The sequence below is a fragment of the Bactrocera tryoni genome, chromosome 3, assembly GCF_016617805.1.
Source record: "Bactrocera tryoni isolate S06 chromosome 3, CSIRO_BtryS06_freeze2, whole genome shotgun sequence".
In the NCBI taxonomy this organism is placed as follows: domain Eukaryota; kingdom Metazoa; phylum Arthropoda; class Insecta; order Diptera; family Tephritidae; genus Bactrocera; species Bactrocera tryoni.
In genome coordinates, this window is record NC_052501.1 from 79,456,544 (window position 1) to 79,477,858 (window position 21,315).

Here is a 21,315-nt window from a genome sequence, read left to right on the forward strand (position 1 = left end):
TCAAAGAGCTTTCCTCACTTGCAAGAACTTCTACACATGACTTCGTCCTCCACTACTACTTACTACTTCTCACTTTTACTACTATTACTATTACTACTACTACTTACTATTACTACTACTACTTACTATTACTACTACTATTACTATTACTACTACTACTTACTATTACTACTACTACTTACTATTACTATTACTTAACCGGAATGGGCCCGGCTTTTTTATACGCACAAGGGCTGTCAACTCGGCAGAACTTTGCAGCTACGACAACAACAACTTTCCGCCTTCTAAGAACATCAGAAAAAACCTCTTCTTGAGTTCGTCAACGACATTGACCAGTATGCCAACCAGACATTTGACGTAACTCACTTCAGACAAGCATTGACGGTCATACACACTGGATTCATTAAAACCCTCGCCGACTCATTTTCAGTGGATGGCGTATTTGTAGTGAAACCACCACCAAATGCAGACGACGAACTCAAGTTGCTGTGTGTAACAAGAGTGATCATAACGCAACTTCGTTCATGGTTAAACTCTCACTTATCCAGAATCGACCCCGATATACCAAATATACATATATCCAGCATACAATGAATCCCCGAATAACTCCAACCACCTCTTTGCATGTACAGTAAACTGAACTCATCTAACACCCCTCTCCATATGGTGCGAACCCCTCGAAACAGCACGTTTCCTGGGTTTAGTGTTTGATGACTTCGATGACAACCAACCGGAACCTTACCACCCAAGTGCGGATTAGGTAACGACGCTAAAGCAACAAATACTTTCCCATCCCGGATATAAACCGGGTCAATTCTGGTCTCTTGTGGGAATTGGCTTACTACCTACCGACCCGACAGGGTTAGATCGCTTAGTGGTAATGAGTTTAGCCAAGGACGTCCGTCTGTTCGTATATGCCCTAACTAGTTCTTCAGGTTTTGAGATATCGATCTGAAATTCATCGCTTTCTCCCCAAGAAGCTGCCCATTTGTCGCCGATGACAAGCGCAGAGATAAGCATTTATGCAGATGGTGGTGACTTTTCAGTAAAACTGGTCTGATTTTCCCTCACAGTGTTGGCGTGTTCTCAAAAATGGTTGATGGTCTTTAATTGGACTTTATTCAATGACAATGAATTCTCTCGAAAATTTTTCGTTTTTGCTTTTATATTATCTGATTAACCACCCTTCGGTAATTAGCTGGAGGTTCAAAAGCTCAACATTCACCTGATTACCCAATGAACTGTGTAAAGCCAAGCAAAGGTGGGGTTTCACTGAAATCAAAAGAAGGACATGACTCAACGTTGCCTTTACGCAACTAATTGGATTGATTTGTTGCACTAAGCACAACAACAATAATAACATAAAAGCTGAAGTGCTAGCACGTTTTAGAGGCCGTATTTGGAAAACGTGCGGATTGTCGCATGTAACGGACAATCATACACATTTAAATGTGTATGTATGTATGTACTTGCGTCTATGCATTCAGTTTAAGGTGAGTTCGCACAGTGTATTGAAAAATTATACAACAGAAGAGAAATTATTCTATTAAACTACGAAGTTGGTTAAGTTTCCATACATTTGGGGTCAATAAAGCTTTTGGTTAATAATCTTTTTGTTTACATTATTAGGTCAACCCTTTTGTTTACAAACCTTTGTTTACATTTTGGGGTCAATTGCCCTTTTGATCACCTTTTATGGGGTTAATGACCCTTTTGTTTACATTTAACCATGACACAAACCTTTGTTTAAATTAATGACCCTTTTGTTTACATATTATGGGGTTAATGACCCTTTTGTTCCCATTTTATGGCTTCAATGGCCCTTTTATTTACATTTAGCTAGAACACAAACCTTTGTTTACATTTTGTGGTTAATGACTCTTTTCTTTACATTTTATGGGGTCATTTTGCTTACATTTAGCCAAGTCCACAACCTTTTTGAGCAAGGCAAAGCTACAATCTTCGAAATTTTGCACCCGTTTAAGGCATTACTTTGTTTTGTAGTTTGATCATGCAGTGAGTTCGTCCAAGGTGATCTCACATATAGTTCATTGATCTCCGTTGTTATACAACAATATACCACCTGCATACATATGTAAGTATGTAGATATGTAGATTTATATATTCAAGCATGCATTTCTTTATAAATATAGTATATACATATATAAATATAGTACCATGGTACATGTAGTCTAGTTTATTATAGTTTTGTAACATTTTGTAAGTCACTGTGCCAAGCAAGTATGTATGTACTAACATAAAACGATGTTTGAATAAAAACCTGTGGCAAATTAGCTACACACAATCTATACATTGTACAATTCTTAATACGTACTTTCCGACTTTGTTGCATCGGCAGCATGTGACACCCCCTCATGACAGCGCTGCAAACAGGAGCACACATATATGCATACATACATGGATGCTTGGGGAGATTTTCACAAGTATCCGCATGTAGTACGTGACATTCTACCAATCACTCCAATAATATATGCATACCTGAATAATTGGTACGAGGAGCGTTCTGTGAACTACTAAAAAGGTTTTTTTTGTTCTCCGTTTGCTGAGGGGTGATCGTCAACATAAAACAAGGCAAAATGTAAACTTCGGCTGCAACGAAGCTATAATACCGTTCAAGAGTGCATTTCTGACGGACATGACTAAATCGACTCAGCTCATCAATCTGATCATTTATGTATATACGAAAAGTCCCCGTCCTAACATAGTAAAACATACTTTTTTGACAAAATTCTTTTTTTATTTAACATATGTAGTTCTCTTCATGGGTGCTACATTGATTATAGCGACGCTCCAACTTTTCGATAAGAATTTTGTAGTACGATTTGTCCTTTGCTTCAAAATAGGCTTCAGTTTCGGAGTTCACCTCTTCATTCTTCGAACATTTTTTTCCAACGAGCATTCTTAGAGGTCAGAGAACAGGAAATAGTCGATGGTTGCCAGGTCTGCAGAATACGGTGGATGTCGAAGCAATTTGAAGTCCAATTCATTAATTTTCGGCATCGTTTTCACAGACTTGTGATATGGCACATTGTCTTGGTCAAACCGAACTCTCTTTTTCTTCAAATGTGGCCCTTTTTAGGCGATTTCGTCCTTCAACCAGTCCAATAACGCTATGTAATAGGCTGTTGATATTCCTTCCTTTTTAAAGGTTGTCAATAATTAATATTATTTTTCCATGCGCATCCCAAAATACAGACGCCATAACCTTGCGAGTCTAATATTGCGTTTTTCCACGCTTTGGAGCGGGTTCAGCGCGAGCACTCCACTCGGATGACTGTCGATTGAACTTCGGAGTTAAATCATGGAGCCATGTTTTATCCTTGTCACATATCAACGGAAAAACTCGGGTTTAATACGTTTGTACATCTTCAAACACTGCTCCGAGGAATCAATTCGTCGTTGTTTTTGGTCAAAAGTGAGCTCGACGTTACACACATACATACATATGTATGTATGTATATACTTTATACTGCCTTCACAGTTTTCTTCTGGGTGTTGCAAACTTCATGCCAAGCTTAATATAAATATCAATTATAATGTAAATATCACTGATCATCTGCTAAAACAAACGTTTATCGAACAGTCTTCGTAGTTTAGAAAATCATGGTTTGCTCCAAATAATTTAACAGCTGTTTGTACGCTCTTAAACAAACTGGGCCGCTAAAACACAGCACTTTGTAAATGATGCTCTTAAATAAACAATGACAGCGTGCTCTTAAAAGCGAAGAGCATGGAAATCGCGGAAGAGCACGCACTTGAGAACGAAAATCAGCGGCAATTTAGTCACCTTGCCGTTATTATGTATGTGTGTGTGGTCGTATCTCAGAGATACGATTACACACATATCCACATATCGACCGACGTTGATGCTCGCATGGAGAAGTGCGGAAATATTGTCGGCATACAAGTACAAGTTTTATCGCTCCTCGTTGCCTATTTTATGCCAGCCATACACACAGTATGTGCCAATACTACTCCAATTATCATGTTTGTGTGGTGTTTTCCTGCTTTTTTAATTTGTTTATTTATATGTTTTTATTATTTTTATTTTTGCATTTCGGTTTCGCTGACTTTCTATCGGAGAGGCTATAGCCTGCTGGCGCGCTAGCTGTTTTGTTGGTTGTTGCAATCGGCAAACGTTCAATCGTTACGCGGTTTTCAAGCAATACAGTCGTGTGAGCGGCCTACACAAGTCGCAGGTGTACTATATACTACCTATGTACATATAAAATAAAAGCATTTTTGTATGCTAATAAAAAATTAGCAAAGTGTTTTCAAAATATATTCAGACTATTTTTAAAATCAAAAAATTCACAGTTATACGAAATAAGCATACAAGCTATTGAACTCGTTGAAGCTGCAGTAAAAAAATTAGCAAAGCAAGAAATATAAATATTTTTATTAGTATATTTTTTAAATGCGTGCCTTGCCTTATGCCTTTGCATGCAAATAAATATAAAGCTAAAATAAATATATAAAGAACGCAAAAGGCCAAAATAAATACGAATTTTTCGTTTATTTGAGACGTGCAAGAAGACAATAAAAAACTGGTCCGTCTGTTGTGCGCGCACCTACATAAATTAAATACATACAAACGTCTACTGAAAATCCAGTTTGTATGTCCGTGTACAACATAAACACACAGCACATACATATGAGTGTTGAAAGACGGTAGAATTCACGCAAATTGCACGTGAACAAACGGCGAGCAACCAAGTAAAAAAAAAAAACAACGCTAAAAGTGTCACAAAACGTTTCATAAAACTGTAAAATAAAAAAATTGAAAGAAAAAACATTATTCCAAAGTGAAAGGCTGGCTGCTGCAACATTAACTGCCACTGCAACGCAAAGTAGGCGAATACAGTCATCAAAATGTGGTGCATTGTCAACCTGCCGAACGGCACACAATTAGCGGTCAAATGGGATACGAAGGCAATCGGCCAGGAGTGCCTCGAAAAGGTGTGTATTCTCATAAATACTATGCTTTATGCTTTCATTCTTTACCTACCGCACTTATATTATGTATATAAATACACACCCATCAAAACATTTCATTATTTTTTGAGTTTATTGCATTTTCTTTGCTGCTTCGTTTGTTGTTTTCTGTATTATGTTGCACCGCATATCGGTTTTTGCAATGACCTACGCAACAAACGTTTGCCGCATGCAATGACGATAAACCGCAGCGGCGGCATTAAGTTAAATAAGTTAAAACATGTAGCGCTTTTGAGTATACATGTATGTATGTATGTATGTACTATAACACAGCGGTAGACATAACATACTGTATGTTTAAAAATTCTTAGCTTTTTAAATTTATTTAAAATATTTTTTTGCTTTCCACAAATGGCTTTGAAAAATTATGCATTTGTAAACAATGCCTTTACATGGCGAAAATGATCGATAACTGTATTAAATCGATTACTGTCTGTTCTAGTGTACGGCTGTTGTCAAATGCGTAAATATTAATTTTTGGTACATTTGCATTTGAAAATATAGCGAAATTAAAAGTGGGATTTTAATGTGAAGTGTGTAAAGTATTAAATAATTAAAATTAAAAAGAAAATAAATGTGATTGTCATGTGGCCACTTGAGTTGTGCTCACACAGCTGCAATTGTTCAATAAGTGAGCCTTAAGTGTCATAATCTCCAAAAATATATTTTGTGATATTTTGATGAGTTCTGTTGGCTTAACCTGAAATGTATTTCTAGACAAATATAACAATTTTTTGAGTGTCGCTGGTGAAAAATATTGTATTTGCTTATATAATGATGATATAATTTATTAGAACTAATACTTGAAGTAGTGTAATATTAAACAAAAACGGAAACCGGTTGGAACCGGCGTATGGAAAATATTTGACAAGATATCTTCACAGAATTCGACACAGTTTATTGGCCAAGTTAACGTTACAATCTCTGAACAAAATTGTACAAATCGAAACACTATAGCTTATACAAATAGCTGATTGTAGCTGCCATACAAACTGAACGTTAAAATCAAGACAAATAATGCTATAGTGCTATAGTAAATGCAGCTGCATAGTGTATTATTGCTGCGATGCAGTCGTAGTCAACTTTTTTTTTCTTGTCTGACTTTATTTTTCGCTTCATGAAAGACAAAGTGCAAACTTTAGCTTCCATTTCGTTACGACTACACCTGTTTAAAGTTCAATTCGAAAAATTTGAAAAACATCAATAGAAAAATAAGTATTTGTTTAAGTTTACAAGTATCTATGCATACACCTGTAAGTAAATATTTTTATAGGTTTATTTACCTATTTAGTAGTGCTTATCAATTTTGTATTGTTTTCCAGCGGCTTAGTATAGAATTGTTGTCGATTGCATGGAAAATAAACAGCACTTTGATAAGCCATACCAATTTATAAATGAACAATAAAATCTTAATAAGAAAATATACTACATACATACATACGTATACTATATGTATATACCACATATCAAAAGAAAAATACGCCGGTTTAGCGCTGATAAGCTGAAATATTTTATTTTTTTTAATAAACATGACTAATCCACTATGATTACTATATGATACATAATGCATACCCACTGTGATTTTCGGATTACCTAGTAGTGGCAATTATGACTTATTTTACATGCATACATATGTATATATACATATGCAGTATAATCCCAACTGTTGAGTAAGCTTTGTTGTAAAAACTGCAAAGAACGTCCTCTTTTCTGTGTGTATTTAATCCCAAATGGTGAGTAAGCTTTGCAATTTCAAATAATGTTCTCTTTTCTCGGACTTAAGGTTGACAATATTACTGAATCGCGCGTACAAGTGCACGCAAACTTTTTCCCATGAGTAATCCCATTAAGAGTTCATAGCTAGTAGTCTGAAAGCATTGACCTTTCATACTTGCAATTTCATTAATTTTTTTTCACTGTTGCCTAATTGCTTTGTTGTAAAAAATAAAATAAAATTTTTATTATCGTCTGAGTATAAAAAAGATAATAATAATAACACTTAAAAATAAAAAAAAGGATATGCTAAGAGATTTTTCTTAATACATTTTCAATTTGTTTTTCCGTAATTCCCACATATGATCCAACAATTACCTATTAATAGATTTGCTTTCAGTAACTTTAATCGTTGGTATAAATACTTGCTAATCGATGAACCGCACATAAATCAAGCCTAATGAGTTGAGCTCAAAGTATATACTTTAGTTCCAAGTTCGCAATTAATTAGGCCAATGCAGTAGATCGATTAAGTACGTGCTTACGGATTGCTTGAAATCGTCTCGCGTTACCGGATACACCTGTTAATAAATGACAAACTATCAAAGTTCATACGCTTTTTAGCGCTGCTCTTAGTGCTGACTATCATATAAGTCAATATGGATGGCCAGTGTAAGTAACTAGTAAAAAATTTGCTTCATGAATCCGGCAACACATTCTTTGTAATTCTTGTACGCGAAATAACAATTGATATAAGAGCGATAGCAGAAGGTAACGGACGAAGTTTCGTAACCTCTATTTTTAACATTCTTGCACACAATTTTGTGTTTCCTTGCATATTTCGTAAAAGGCTATAAATCCTAGCGTGCAATATCAAATTGCAACACATTTCTGTACATTGACTTCAAACTGCTTCGCGTGCCTCGCTTATCAGTCAAACGAATGCAGCGTACAAGTGCATTTGATAGCTCAAAAAATGAAAATAAGGCATATTTCTGTCATAAAGTGACTGAAGTGCCAATACACGCGGGTAGTTAACACCTTTAACGTTCACAAAAAATATTAGTAATATACATACATATATTTGTATTTTAATATTTAAATTTTAAAACTGCGCAGTACACACTACATTTGCAATTAATATCGGTACGGACAGTATGGGTAGATATTTTATGGTTGTACAAAAAATTATGTTAATTAACTTAACTGCCATATTTGGTTAAGTAATCGCTTCGCCTGTCGTATGTTGTTATGAGTTTATTGAACGCCACAAAAAGTGCTCGCATTATTATCATACACACCCGTAACGAAAACAAATATATTATACTATATGTATGTATGAGTATATAACGCTAATAAAGCCATATATGCATCAACACGCAACTGCGCCCTCTGAACGTTTTGTAAAATTCTTACTTACGAATGCTCAGCCATTTTGATTTAATGGGACCCTAAACAGGGTATTTTAAGTTTGCCACGAAGTTTGTAACACGCAGAAACGTCTGAAACTTTGCAGACACCTTTTTCTCCGCGAGAACTTGTTTATTTGTTAGAAACGGCGATATCGAACCACTATAGCATATAGCTGTCATACAAATTGACAGATCAAAATTCAAGTTCTTATATGGAAAACATTTTTATTCGACAGGATATCTACATGCAATTTGGTTGGGGTTATTGCTTAAAGCAATGGTACAATCTGCGAACAAATTGTTCAGATCGAACCACTATAGCGTATAGCTGTCAAACAAACTGACCGATCGAAATCAAGTCCTTGTATGGAAAATTTTTTTGTTTGACAAGATATCTTCACGAAATTTGAAATAAATTATTTTACAAGGCAGTCCTACAATCTCCGAACATATTGTTCAGATCGGACAACGATAGCATATAGCTGTCATACAAACTGACCGATCAAAATCAAGTTAAAAATCTTTATAAACCCTTTTTTGCCGTAAGAAATGCACCTATAAAGGGTATTATAGCTTCAGCAACCGAAGTTAACGTTTATTATTATATTTTTTGCGTCAAGTACCTTATTAATTCATCATTAAATAAGTCCTCTAAAGTTCACTTCAAACTATTTGACAACTGATAACATCACCTATACTTTGTCTGGTAATTTAAAAAACAAAATTATAAAATTACTTGGTTATTGACTGCCTTTAAGCTTAAGAAACTGTTTCACAATATTACTTCACGTAGTCCATGCTATTCTTATCTATTTTGTTTTTCATTTTCTACTTTTTTGGCTGTCAACACAGCAAGTGGGTAATTAACTTGGTTTATATGACTTTCATACATTTCACATACAAATAAATATTATTTGCTTTGCCATAAAGGCCGTAAGCTCGCTTATTTGCACCTACACTGGGCAGGTACTCTACGATAACCGTTTCGACTTTGTACTCTCCACTGATTGCTCAAGTAGGCTGTGTTGTTATCACGCTAATGATAGCAGAAATGTCAATTACCCAGCAATATGTGCACATGCATACATTTGCTAACTACTAATTGTGTCGATTATGTGCCCGAAAACTTTCAAAACAACAGCATTAATCATTTTTAACGGATTAATCAACGTTTAATTAAGTCAATTATCGTACTAAGAAACAATAAAATCCAAGCAAAAATAAGAGTTAATATATGATCATAAATATTTGAAATACAACGTTCTAGATTACCAATTATATTGACTGTTTTTCACACAAATTTCGTTAATCATCGCTCTTTTAATAACACACATTTACTCATTTACTTCGCTTAATAACGCAGTAATATTGAAATGCGTGGCAGTAAACGAGTTTTCTGCGAAACCAAACTGCAATTAACTTAGCCAACATTGGCTAGGCGCTTAATTGCGGCGTATATTCACTTAAGCAGTTAGTAGTTTCCTTATCACTTTCGGCAACTCAGCAATAAAACAATAATTGGACACCTGCGTCTTTCGTAATGCAATAATCCTTGCTGAATTAGACATTTGTGAATTCTTGTGATTCACAGTACGAAAGCATACACGAATTACGGTTGTTTTGGACTGCACTTTGTACTGCACTTTTGTTGAATGGCAAACTCGTATTTCATTCGTATTTATTTTGGAGTTTGTGACCAGGAAACTTTAAGCGGATGTAAAAGAATTATTTAAAAATGAAAGTTAATGCCATGGAGGGTCTTAATGTTGGTTTATTATTATTTTTAATATTTATTACATTACGAGGGGTTTAAAATAATAAATAAAACTCATCGATATCGTATATCAATATTTTCCTGGTCACTTAATGGTGTTATATTTAAGGTTTTACAATTTTATTTGTTTTTAAATATATTTTTATTTTAATGTACGAAAATATAATTCTTTTTTAATTTTTGTATTTGTTTAGTTTTTAGTGTTTTCAAACTTATTTTTCAGTTTTATTTAATATAAAATTAAAATAAAATTTTAATTGCTCTTTAATTTTTTTTTATTTTTTCAAAACAAATCAACAAAATATAATATTAATTTCTCTTTAAATTTAATAATAAATTAAAAATTATAAAATATAATTTTAATTTCCTTTTTAATTTTTTTATAGTTTTTATTTTATTTTTGAAACATTTTTTATATAATTTTATATTAAATTATATTATATAAAAAATATGCAAATATAATTTCAGTTTTTTTTATTCGTTTATTTTTTAGTTTTTTCAAAATTATTTTTCAATTTTATTTAACATGTAACAATTTTTTTTATTTAAATTCATGTAATATTAAATTAAAAAATATCAAAATATAATTTTAATTTAATTTTAAATATTTTTATTAATTTTTTTTTTTTTTCAGACGTGTAATCTTCCGATCTAATATTTCTAAATTATTTTTATATAATTTTACGTTAAATTATATTATATTTAAAATATACAAATATTTAAATTTTATTTATAATGTTTTAGTTATTATTATTTTTTTTTAATATTTTTGTATTTTATGTTAGAAAAATTCATTGCTATTGTGTTGTTATGTAAAACCACATTTTTTGCTTATACTTTTGAATTTGCTAACAGAAATAACACCAAGGTTTACAAAGTGCTGATTTTCAAAATATTTGCATTAAGTAAATCAACAATCTAAAATTACACAAGTTGACTTTTGCAACGAATGCAAATATCGAAAAAAAATTATACTTTTTATATTTAAATGTATGCCGGAATGTGTGAAGGATTTCATGCTGCTCCAATGCATGGATCTTACGTCAATATTTTGATTTCTACATCGATTGCATGTGTTATCGATCAAGTGCATTATTTCTAAAGGGCAAACGGTGCGTTGACTTAAGAATATAAATTTTGATAGCAAGAAAAAATATGTTTTAAAAACTGAAAAAATATATATAATAAAACTAAAAATATATTTAATAATATTTTGTTCTAATATTTTGCAAAAAATCACTTACACTTACTTATTTATTATTTAATCATTACTCTGCGTACATCTTCGCTCTGCCTATATTTATCAAACCTATCACATTTTCACATAATATTTTCTAAATTTTTCTTTGCAAAAAACGTGACTTAAACCATGTGCGTTCATTTAATGGGAGTGTACTAACGCCCTTGCGAGATTACTGCCCGTATGATTACTGTAATCATAGTTTCGCCGGTCAAATGGGATTGCTCTCATTAGTTTATTGTTATGCGCTAAGCAAACAAATAACAAAAAATTAAGCTGATAAGCGCCAGGAAAGCAAATAGAAATGAGAAAATAATAAAATAATAAGCAACAGTTGCTAATTGTTGATTAACACTTATTTTTTGTAATTTTTTGCTTTTTTCAACCTATACATATGTATGTATGTGAAGCATTTTTTATGGTCAGCAATAATTATGGGCGATAACATCAACGTGCCCCCAAAAAACTACGTCAATCAGCATACAATAAGTATGTCATTATGGTAACATGAAATACGATTACATTGTGCAATACTGCTGACCTAACAAAGTAAGAAATGTGTGTAAACATATTAAAATTGCAATAATGAATATACATATACTACACAAAAAGTTGTAAAAATTGCTTGCAATCGAGCTGAAGGTGTCGAAGGTGTTTGCCAGTCATAAAAAGACAAGATTTTGCGTGATTTTTTACGATATTGACATATTTTCAATACTATATAAAATAAACTGGTTTCAATGTGCAATACTCAGATGTAAATATTTTTGTAAGTTCTTGCTAATTTAATGAAAATAGCTGGATATAAGTATACAAATATTTAGCACAGGTGTCAAGTCCGCATAGTTGGCTGCAAAAGCCCAACAATGACTAACTAAAACTTTAACTTTTTCAAAATAGGTTGTGCTTAAATTTAGGTTAGGTGAGCTGTGGGTTCATACATGCAGTTATCTGCCGCGACAGTCTCAGCGGCATAATTACACAACTGCCGTTGTGATCACATGCCAACATAGCAACATTTGCCACTTTTATTATGAGCGGGTAAAGTCCAATTGCCGTAATATGACTCAACTGTTTAAGCTTTAATAAGCGTGCGTTGTGTGCTTGAGCAGTCGGTAATGCTGTTCTACAGACTTCCTAAAGAAATGTGGTATACTAATCGTTTAAGTGTGTGACTAGCATCGTAAATCAAGCGTGTTAATCTTATCTTAATAAGCGAACTCTAACCTCTTTTTAATTGATTTTGCTGATAAGACTGGCGTTTCAAGGCTATGAGTGGCATTTTCGATTGAAGTTAACCTTTTCTCCCCAAGAAGCTACGCATCTATCGAAACCGTCGATATCGGACCACTATAGAATATACATACATATGTGGCTGCCATACAAACTAGCCGTTGAAATTCAAGATTATTTTAAACAAATTTTAACAATATTCAAAATATTTTCTGTAAAGATTACATTCGTTTGCAAATAAGTAATTAAAATTATTTTTCCCATATAACGCATTATTATTATAATTGTAAATTTTTATTTTGCGGCCTTAAAGATTTTCTGTTATTTTTTTCACTTACATTACGGTGCAAAATTAGCAATGCAAATGTAAAAATACATTTCACGTAAAAACTGCATATTTTTAAATGCCTGTGCCTGTAATCTCACTTTGTTACGCGCAAGTCCAGACGATTTTTCACTTGTAAGAAAAGAAAAAAAACATGAAAAAAAACTTTGAATTTACATATGCAAATTAAGTATAAATAAAACATAATTTACTTGCAATAAACAATGTAAATATTAAACCTGCTTGTAATGCATTGCGCTGCGCTGAGTTACAGCCAACATTAAACAATTATGGCCCATTTAATATTCATATGCCCTTACACCTACCGTAATACCTTGTTAGACCCGCTGATCGGGCACATGTACTCAATAAAATTGCAAGACACACGGCAACTGTTTGCACGCCATGGAAACACTCGCCAACCGCGTGCTACAATTACAATACAATCTCGAGATATGTATGACACATATCGGAGATACAATAAGCATTTGATTATTAGCACAGCCAAAGATATACATATTATATACATACATATATGCAGGTATGTTTGTATGTGTACATGCGCGCCTCAGTGTAGTCTGCCATTCAGGCCGTTGTGGCGACAACCTCGTTGCCTAAGGAATTCGCCTATAGGCAAGTGATGAATGTAAATTATAAGCTTTGCACACATGCGATTTCGCTATTTTAAAACATATAATATAAATATACATATACGTTAGCGTTCAAACAATTCAAAAGTGCTTATTTGTGCATTTTTTTGTTGCTGCTCTTTTTTTTTGAATATGCTACAAGTTGCTATAAAAATAGCGCGTCATCGACGCGGCTCGAGGCACACTTGAAATAATTCACTTTTCAAAGAATATAGTACATATTTCGTGCGCACGAAAAAAGGCACAGCAAAAGCAAGAAAAAAGAAAAAAAAAACTTTGAAACTCAAAAAAAAAATTAAAAAAGAAAGTAAAATGAAATAAGTACTTAAACATAAGAAGAAATGGTCCTGCAACTGAATCAGGTATACAAAAAAAAACAATGACAGCTGTCTCATCGCATATTTCAAATTATATAATTAGGTAAAGCTTTGCAACTGCTCATCAACGTGCAGCACCAGTCCATGAGTTAGTAACAGTTACGACTGCATACTCATGGAAATCCCATTAGAATTATATGAAAACGCAAAGGCAGGGTTGCAAACTTTTTACTAATTAGTACACGCTTTTCCCAAGTGAATTGCACAGTTATTTTAGCGTTTTCATCATTTAATATATGTAAACATGTTTCTGACTTAAGGCTGCACAATAATTATTTACTAATTATTGCTCCTTCCTTCTGCCAATTTTTTAACACCTTTTACCTAACAGATTTATCACATGTGTTATACACGTTTTCCTTAAATCCGTATACTAAGCATATACAAACAATTAATTTTTCGAAAAAATTACTATTTTGTAAATAAACACGTGCATTGAGCAATTTAAAATGACAATAAAGATGTATGTATGTATATCGATAACTTTCAATGCCTGTAAATAATTGCCTGCAGTGGCAATTTTGAGTAATTTTTGGCGGGGTTTTTATGCATTGGACAATTTTTTATTAGTTTTATTTTTGTGTTATGATTTTGTATGTTTTTAATTTTCATATTTGCTTAATACATAAGCACCTGTACTAAAGCTATTACTATCCAATTAATAAATTAATTTTTTTTTTTTTTTAAATGTTAATAAAAAATTAGTATAATATTATTAATTTTTTTCTTTTTTAAATATGAATATTTTTCCATTTTTTATAAAAATAATTTAATCTTATTATTTTTTATTTTTAAAAATGTACAAAAAGTGTGCTCTTCCGATCTTTTTTATAAAAAACTAAAGAATAAAATATGTTTTTTTATGAAAAAAAAATTAATTAAAAAAAATATAAACACATTATTTCAATATTGCATTTGTTTTTTCTTGAACTTTGCAGTTTACTTCTGTAATTTATTTATTATTTTATACATATTTATTTACTAATTAAGTGACGTATGGCATAGTTCATTGCCTGCGCTCAATTTTGCCTTCAAGCTTGCATAAATACATATGTATGTATGTATGTATGTTAACTTCTAAGCGCTTTACAATTAACCTATGATAAAAAGTATTGTTTTTTGCTCTAATTTCATTCCTTGCATTTAGTTTATTTAATAGAATGCACTTTGCGCTGTTATTATATGTTGAACCAAGGTCTTAGCTAACATTAATTCAATTGTAATAAAAACGAAACATATTTTAAAGCAGGAAAAGAATGCAAATAATGACAATTTAGCAAATAAATCCGCAAACTAATGAAAACACACCCAACAAAAACACACAAACGTACAAACAAATTGTCTACTTACCTTCATAAATTGGTTAATGACAACAAACAATGTTTAATTACATTCATTTATTTAGATATTTGTTTGCTTATTTCATTTATTTTTTGCTCGCTACGCTTCTATTCCAAATTAACGGCAACACTGCATGAGCAACTCATTAACACGCGGCGGCATGAGTACGCGCACACGGCAACGAACAAGCAGCCAACCGACCAACAAAAAACTGCAAAAAACAATAACAAAAACCGCGTTCAGTTGAGTTCATATGTGAATGGGTACAAAGTCCAATTTTCGTTTGGGTCGGGTTCCAAAGTCCAATTTTACCATTCACACACAGCATGCTTTCATTCGTGTACGCGCGTGCGTGTGTTTGTGCAATGGATATATTAATGTACATGTAATTGTGTATGTGCACTTGTAGGTGTGCTTGTGCGTTTCGGTCTGTGTTACACTTCATTTCTGTTTTGTTCACGAAATTCTCTTTATTAAACAATTTTTTTGCGCTCACCTAATTGCTGTTACCGTTGTTGTTACTGTTGTTGTTGCTAGTGAAACAAGTACAAAAAATGCTAAATTCGTTCTCTTGCAAACCAACAAACTAAATGAAGAAGCAGCAACAGCAACAACAGCTAAAAGATACGAGATCGTGTCGTCCACAAACACAAAAACAATATATACATAGCAATATATGTATAGTATATCTCTGCAATGATCTTTTGCCAGCGATAATTACAGAATGCGCGCTCTTGCCTACTTTTCTGCGGCACTGCGTATCTCTTAAGTGAAGTTGCAAACACTAAATACTCTCTGCTAGCCATAAGAGACAGAAGATAAGTAGACAGCGCTCCCATAAGGGAGTCACTTTTTGGGTTTTTCCGCAGCTTTTCCCCTCCAAAGTATCTGTGCGCACATCTGTTTTCAAGTTGCTTTCAGCGCTCCAGTGCTCGTGTACGCCGTCTCACATACACACACAATCGCATGCACGTGTACACATACAGACACACTTTTGTAGCTTAATTTTGACAATAAATGTCTGTTGACTTCAGTTATTTGCGCCCACATGGCTGCCATACGGTTGACGAGTTGGCTGGCTGGCTGACAGTTTGGTGGGTTGGTGAGTTTGCCACTACTCGCTCTCTGCAGCGCTAATTCAAAATGCAAATAGGTCTGAAAAAGTTGCAAAAGTTTTAAACAATATTAATAATATACCAAACTGTACGAAGTTAGGGCGAAAAAGTGTAGCGAAGTATAGCAAAAAGTAGAAAAACGTGCTGGAAGTGCGCAAAAGGCAGGCATTGGAGCTAAATATAAAATAAAATACAATTAAGCAAGTTTGGAAGGTTCCAACTGAAGCCTGAAATATAAACAAAAATTTTGCTTATGAAGACAACAAGAATACACAAATGCGCAGAATATCTCACCTGAAATCTTTATATGTAGTTATTTTTTCGCACATACTCATTTACATACATACTCATATATACATTTCACATACTGATTTATTTATGTTTACCCAGCCAGATAACAATGTTTTATAAAAAATATTTCTTACGCCTATGTGAGTAAAATTCAAAATGCCATATGTGCTTAATAATTGAAATTTATTTTTGCAAAAAAGTAGAACAAACAATATGTACTTATATTTTTATCACACACATTGTAGAGCAGTGATAATTATTTATAAAGAAGTTTATTCAGGCACAACAACCAAAACGTGCATGCACACGCCTTACCTTGTCTGCGGTTTATTTTCGTTCACGTCTTGTTGTTGGTTGATGTCATCGCATATTGCGCTTTACTTTGTTTGCCGAAGTAATTAACATTTTTGAGGGCGAAGAAATGTAAGCAAAACGTACCTAAATTTGATAAAAAAAACTATAAAAATAGTTAACAAGCCAGAAAACCAGGCTGAACCAGGCAATATGCGCAAAAATATTAATTTATGAAATTGTGGTTAGGCGCGGTTGAAAGATAATAGAAGAGACGCAGAAGTGATATATAAAAAAATATGTTTTTGACACTATAATAAAAGGTTAATATATTTTTGTCAACTCTAACCTCTGGTAATGTGTTTATAGCGGTTTTATTTCATAAGTCATAATTTTGACAGCAAATTTGATAGTCACCATGATATTTGTAGCAGAGACAATTACAAGCAAAAATATGAAAGTGTTAATGAAAGTACAAATTTTTAATTACCCAATTAAAAGTATACTTAAAAATAGTTTAAAAAGTATATGACCACTTTAGACACACCCCAATAAAAAAGTTGTAATTGCTCAGCACTTCTTTGATGTTTTCTTCGTAACCAGAAAAGGTAAATATCTTAAATGTCGTTAGGTTAGTAGAGCTGCGACAATTGACGACAGGGTGATTGCAGTGAAAAATTTTTAAAATCACTTTTTTTTTATAAAATACTTTAGTTTATTAAATTAAATTGATTATATGTTGATTTAACACATAAATTTTGGTTTATTTAAAATTTTTTATTTAATTTTGTACAAAAGCTGACAATGCAAAACTTTTCTGGTTAAATTTGTAGTTATTTTATATACGATTTTTAATACACAATTTAACAAAAAATACATAAAATGAAAATAAATATACAATATTAATATATTTGTTGCACATGGCGTATGAGTAACATGCGGAAGATATCAAATAGCTTTTTAGCTATTCATAAGCTTTAAAAACCTGTAGCTGCGGTTTTATTAAAAGCTTGTTCCTATTTAAGCTGCATTTTATTAGAAGTGAAAAATTATAGTGAAAAAAACACTCGAGCTTTTGCGCAGCATTTTATGTAAAATTTTTTTAGCATGAAATTGAAAACTATAAATGAATTGCTTTCTAATCTTAACCAAATATAAAATTTTATTTATTTATTTTCTATAATAATTTTAATACAATACTAATCTCACTTATTTTTATTGTATTCACTTACAGGTCTGCAAGGCACTCGACATAGTCTGTGAAATGGAATATTTCGGCCTCGAATACTGGACACCGGGACAGGAGGAGTCGCGCACACGCCAATGGATCAATCTGCGCAATCGCCTGTCATGCGACAACAGCAGCAGCAGCATACACTTAATGCTTGCGCTGCGCGTCAAATTCTGGGTACCCGTCCATTGTCTGCTCCAAGAGAGCGTACGCAATATTTTCTACATGCAAGCACGTTCCGATTTATTGGAGCAGCGTCTGCATGCACGTGACTGGAATAATGCGGCCAAATTGGCAGCGCTGCTGTGTCAAGCTGATGGTTTACGCTTCAATCCGCTGGCGCTGAAGGCCAAATGTCCCACGCAAATGCGTCGTCGCAGCGCTGGTGATGTTGCTCACCAACAACAATGCCAACACAAAGAGCGCAAAGACAAAGAACATGTGTTGTCGTTTAAGAAGCGTCGCCTCTCCAAACAAAAGTCCACCGAAAACATACATAATTCACATCTGGCCGCCGCTGTCTCCGATGAGGCTCTAACGACATTGAGTGCGAGCATGAAATGTGCGAACGCATTGTCACAAATGGCAACACAGGCGTGCGATAGTGACTCGGGCGTAGACAAAGTCGCTGCGGCAGCATCATCACCGCTTTATGTTTATCAAAATTATATTGTATATCCCGCGTCTGTCGATGGTGTTGACGCCGATATGCCGGAAGATTACTACAATCGTATTGCTGTGGAGCATGGCAAGTTGGCGACACTTAAAATGACCACGAAGTCGGCAAAGTATTGGCTGTTGAAGCAAATTCAAGATCTCGAAGGTTACGGCGAGGAGCTGTTCAGCGGCGTGACGGCGCACGAGAATTCAGTGCGATGCGATGTGTCAGTGGGTACAAATGCGATCACGACCTGCGTGGGAGACGAAAAGAATGTGTAAGTATTTTTATGCTGGGTTAGTTTCGGGTATATTCGCGTAGTTTGAGTGGGAGAAGGTAGAAAAAATTAATATTTGGCGAATTTTTTATTTTTTAATTTTTAGTTTTTCTATGTTCTACGTTCGTTTTTTCAACCATGACAATAAAAATAATCACTCAAAATATAAAAAAAGTTATAATTTTTTTGTGTTTATTATTATTTTTTTTTTTGTCAATTTTCAATTTTTTTTTACTATTTGTTTAATTTTTTAAATTTATTTTTATTTTTTTTAATTTTTTTTTAATTTTTTTCAACAAATCTTGGTTTTTTTTAAATTTTTTTAAATTAGACATTTTTTTTTACTTTTTTTTAATTTTTCTAATTTTTTTAATTTCTGTTTTTAATTTTTTTTTTATTTTAATTTTGTGTGGTTTTCCCCAATCCATATTTTTCAACTTTTTTCCACACATTTTATTCATTGCCAATTTCCTCTCTTCTCTCTCTTGCAGCATCCCGTTCAGCGCAATCGCCTCTGCGAAATCATTCCGACGCACTTTCAAATTGGAATACGTCGGCGATTGCAATGATCGTCGTGAACTCGAAATCAAATTGCCAAAACACTCAATGGCCGCTGGAGTCTACCGTTCCATAACGGAGCGACACGCCTTCTATGTCTGTGATAAAGTACGCGGTGTGGTAACCAATCAATTTACGCGCGATCTCAAAGGTACAATCGCTTCGATGTTCAAAGAAGACACCGAGCTGGGCAAACGCTATGTCTTCGACATACAACGCACCTGTCGCGAAGTGCACGATCAAGCGCGTCGTATACTGCACGAAAAAGGCATTGAAGCGTTGAATAGCACAACAAATGGCAATGAAGATCTCTTCGAAAATATGCTTAGCGGCGCCACCAAAACACTGAGCGCGAGTACACTGCATCCGGCTGATGATGCGGCCACACAGCTGCATATTGATGACATCAGCGCTGTCACCGACAAATTGGACATGGCGTTGCGCGAGAAGGAGAAACGCGATGCGGCAATTGCACGTTGCGTAGAGACGCGTATCTCCGAAGCGATGACCTGTAAAATTTGCATGGATCGCGAAATCAATACAATGTTCAATCCCTGCTCACATGTGACCACCTGTGCGGAATGTGCGGCGAGGTAAGTTCAAAAGTACACAAAATGACTAAAGTGCAGCATTTCAATTAAATTTCAATGTTTCTCTTTTTACAGATGTATACACTGCCCCAGTTGTCGTGTAAAAGTGACGAGCACTACGCGCATATACCTGCCGCCCGAACTGCGCGTGAGCGTCGCCACGCCAATCGCCACCACCAGCTGTGTCGCTGCACATTAGTGGAAATATTTCCGTTACATTTCTCTTGATCGAATCGCGTTCGTAAAATGGACTTTGTTTGCAGTATAAAAATAGAAGGAAAAAAACTCGAAACTGTGCTAAACGCGTCAATGACGGGTTTTTAAGCTTAGACTGTATGCTCTATATATAAATTTATTGAGTGTCGTCATGCAAAACCATAAATATTTATAAGTGAACCTAAAGTAATTATTTAACTGTTTTTATTTTTATTTTGTTTTTGTAATACCTACATATATGCAATTGTTACTAATTTCACTATTAAGTTAAAAATAGTTTTATACACTGTACTGTAAGTAATTAAGACTTCGAATTATTTTAAGTTAGTTTGTTGCCAATGCATTCATATTTTATTAAAAAAAAGTATTCTTAAACAAATTTATGTTAACTAAATGTGTGCTTAAAAGCCGTACATTAAAAAAAAGTATTGAAACCCTTAAACGACAGGATTGTTATAAAAAAATATAAATAAACAATGTTAAATATAAAAATAAAAAAAAAAAAATTTACATCATAAAAGGAATATAAAAAATTTTGCAATATTTGCACTTTTAAATTTATAAAAAAATGTTTCTGTTTACGTTTTTCCAACAGCATTTAATAATTACACAAAAATATTAATGTAATTCGAATTTTCAAAAATAAGCGCCATTTCGAAGCTTTTCGATGTATATTTTATTTTTATTATACATATATTATATTCTAAAGCATTTCAACTATTGACTAAGGATTTTTGAAATAATGAAAATGTTTAAAAAATATATATGTATATTGTCGTGCCTTTGTCGTATTTTCTCACATATTTGTTATAATTTTAAATTAAAATATTTAATGGCTTTTGAAAAACGTTAATATTTTTTATGTTAATTCTGTGAAAGTCGAAAAAAAATTAAAAACACAACAGTACATAAAATAAAAAAATTAATAAAAACAAAAAATTATTTGTATTAAAACAAAGCAAAGTCTATTATTTTCAAGTTAAATAACACTGTGTTGAATATAAAGA

General features: G+C 33.2%; 1 protein-coding gene across 4 annotated transcripts; it reads left to right on the plus strand.

Annotated features, from left to right (window-relative positions):
• The first annotated feature begins 4,103 nt into the window (after positions 1-4,103).
• Positions 4,104-20,789, plus strand: LOC120771551 (E3 ubiquitin-protein ligase MYLIP). 4 transcript variants are annotated; one of them, XM_040099610.1, is made up of 4 exons: positions 4,104-4,980; positions 18,013-18,944; positions 19,436-20,095; positions 20,168-20,789. In XM_040099610.1, exons 1-4 carry the CDS (start codon positions 4,894-4,896, stop codon positions 20,289-20,291), a joined length of 1,803 nt encoding a protein of 600 aa, XP_039955544.1. In that variant the 5' UTR covers positions 4,104-4,893; the 3' UTR covers positions 20,292-20,789. The 4 variants fall into 4 exon arrangements, with proteins under 4 accessions (XP_039955544.1, XP_039955546.1, XP_039955545.1 ...); XM_040099612.1 differs by lacking the exon at positions 4,104-4,980 and adding an exon at positions 5,607-5,647; XM_040099611.1 differs by lacking the exon at positions 4,104-4,980 and adding an exon at positions 6,216-6,269.
• The last annotated feature ends 526 nt before the right edge of the window (positions 20,790-21,315 follow it).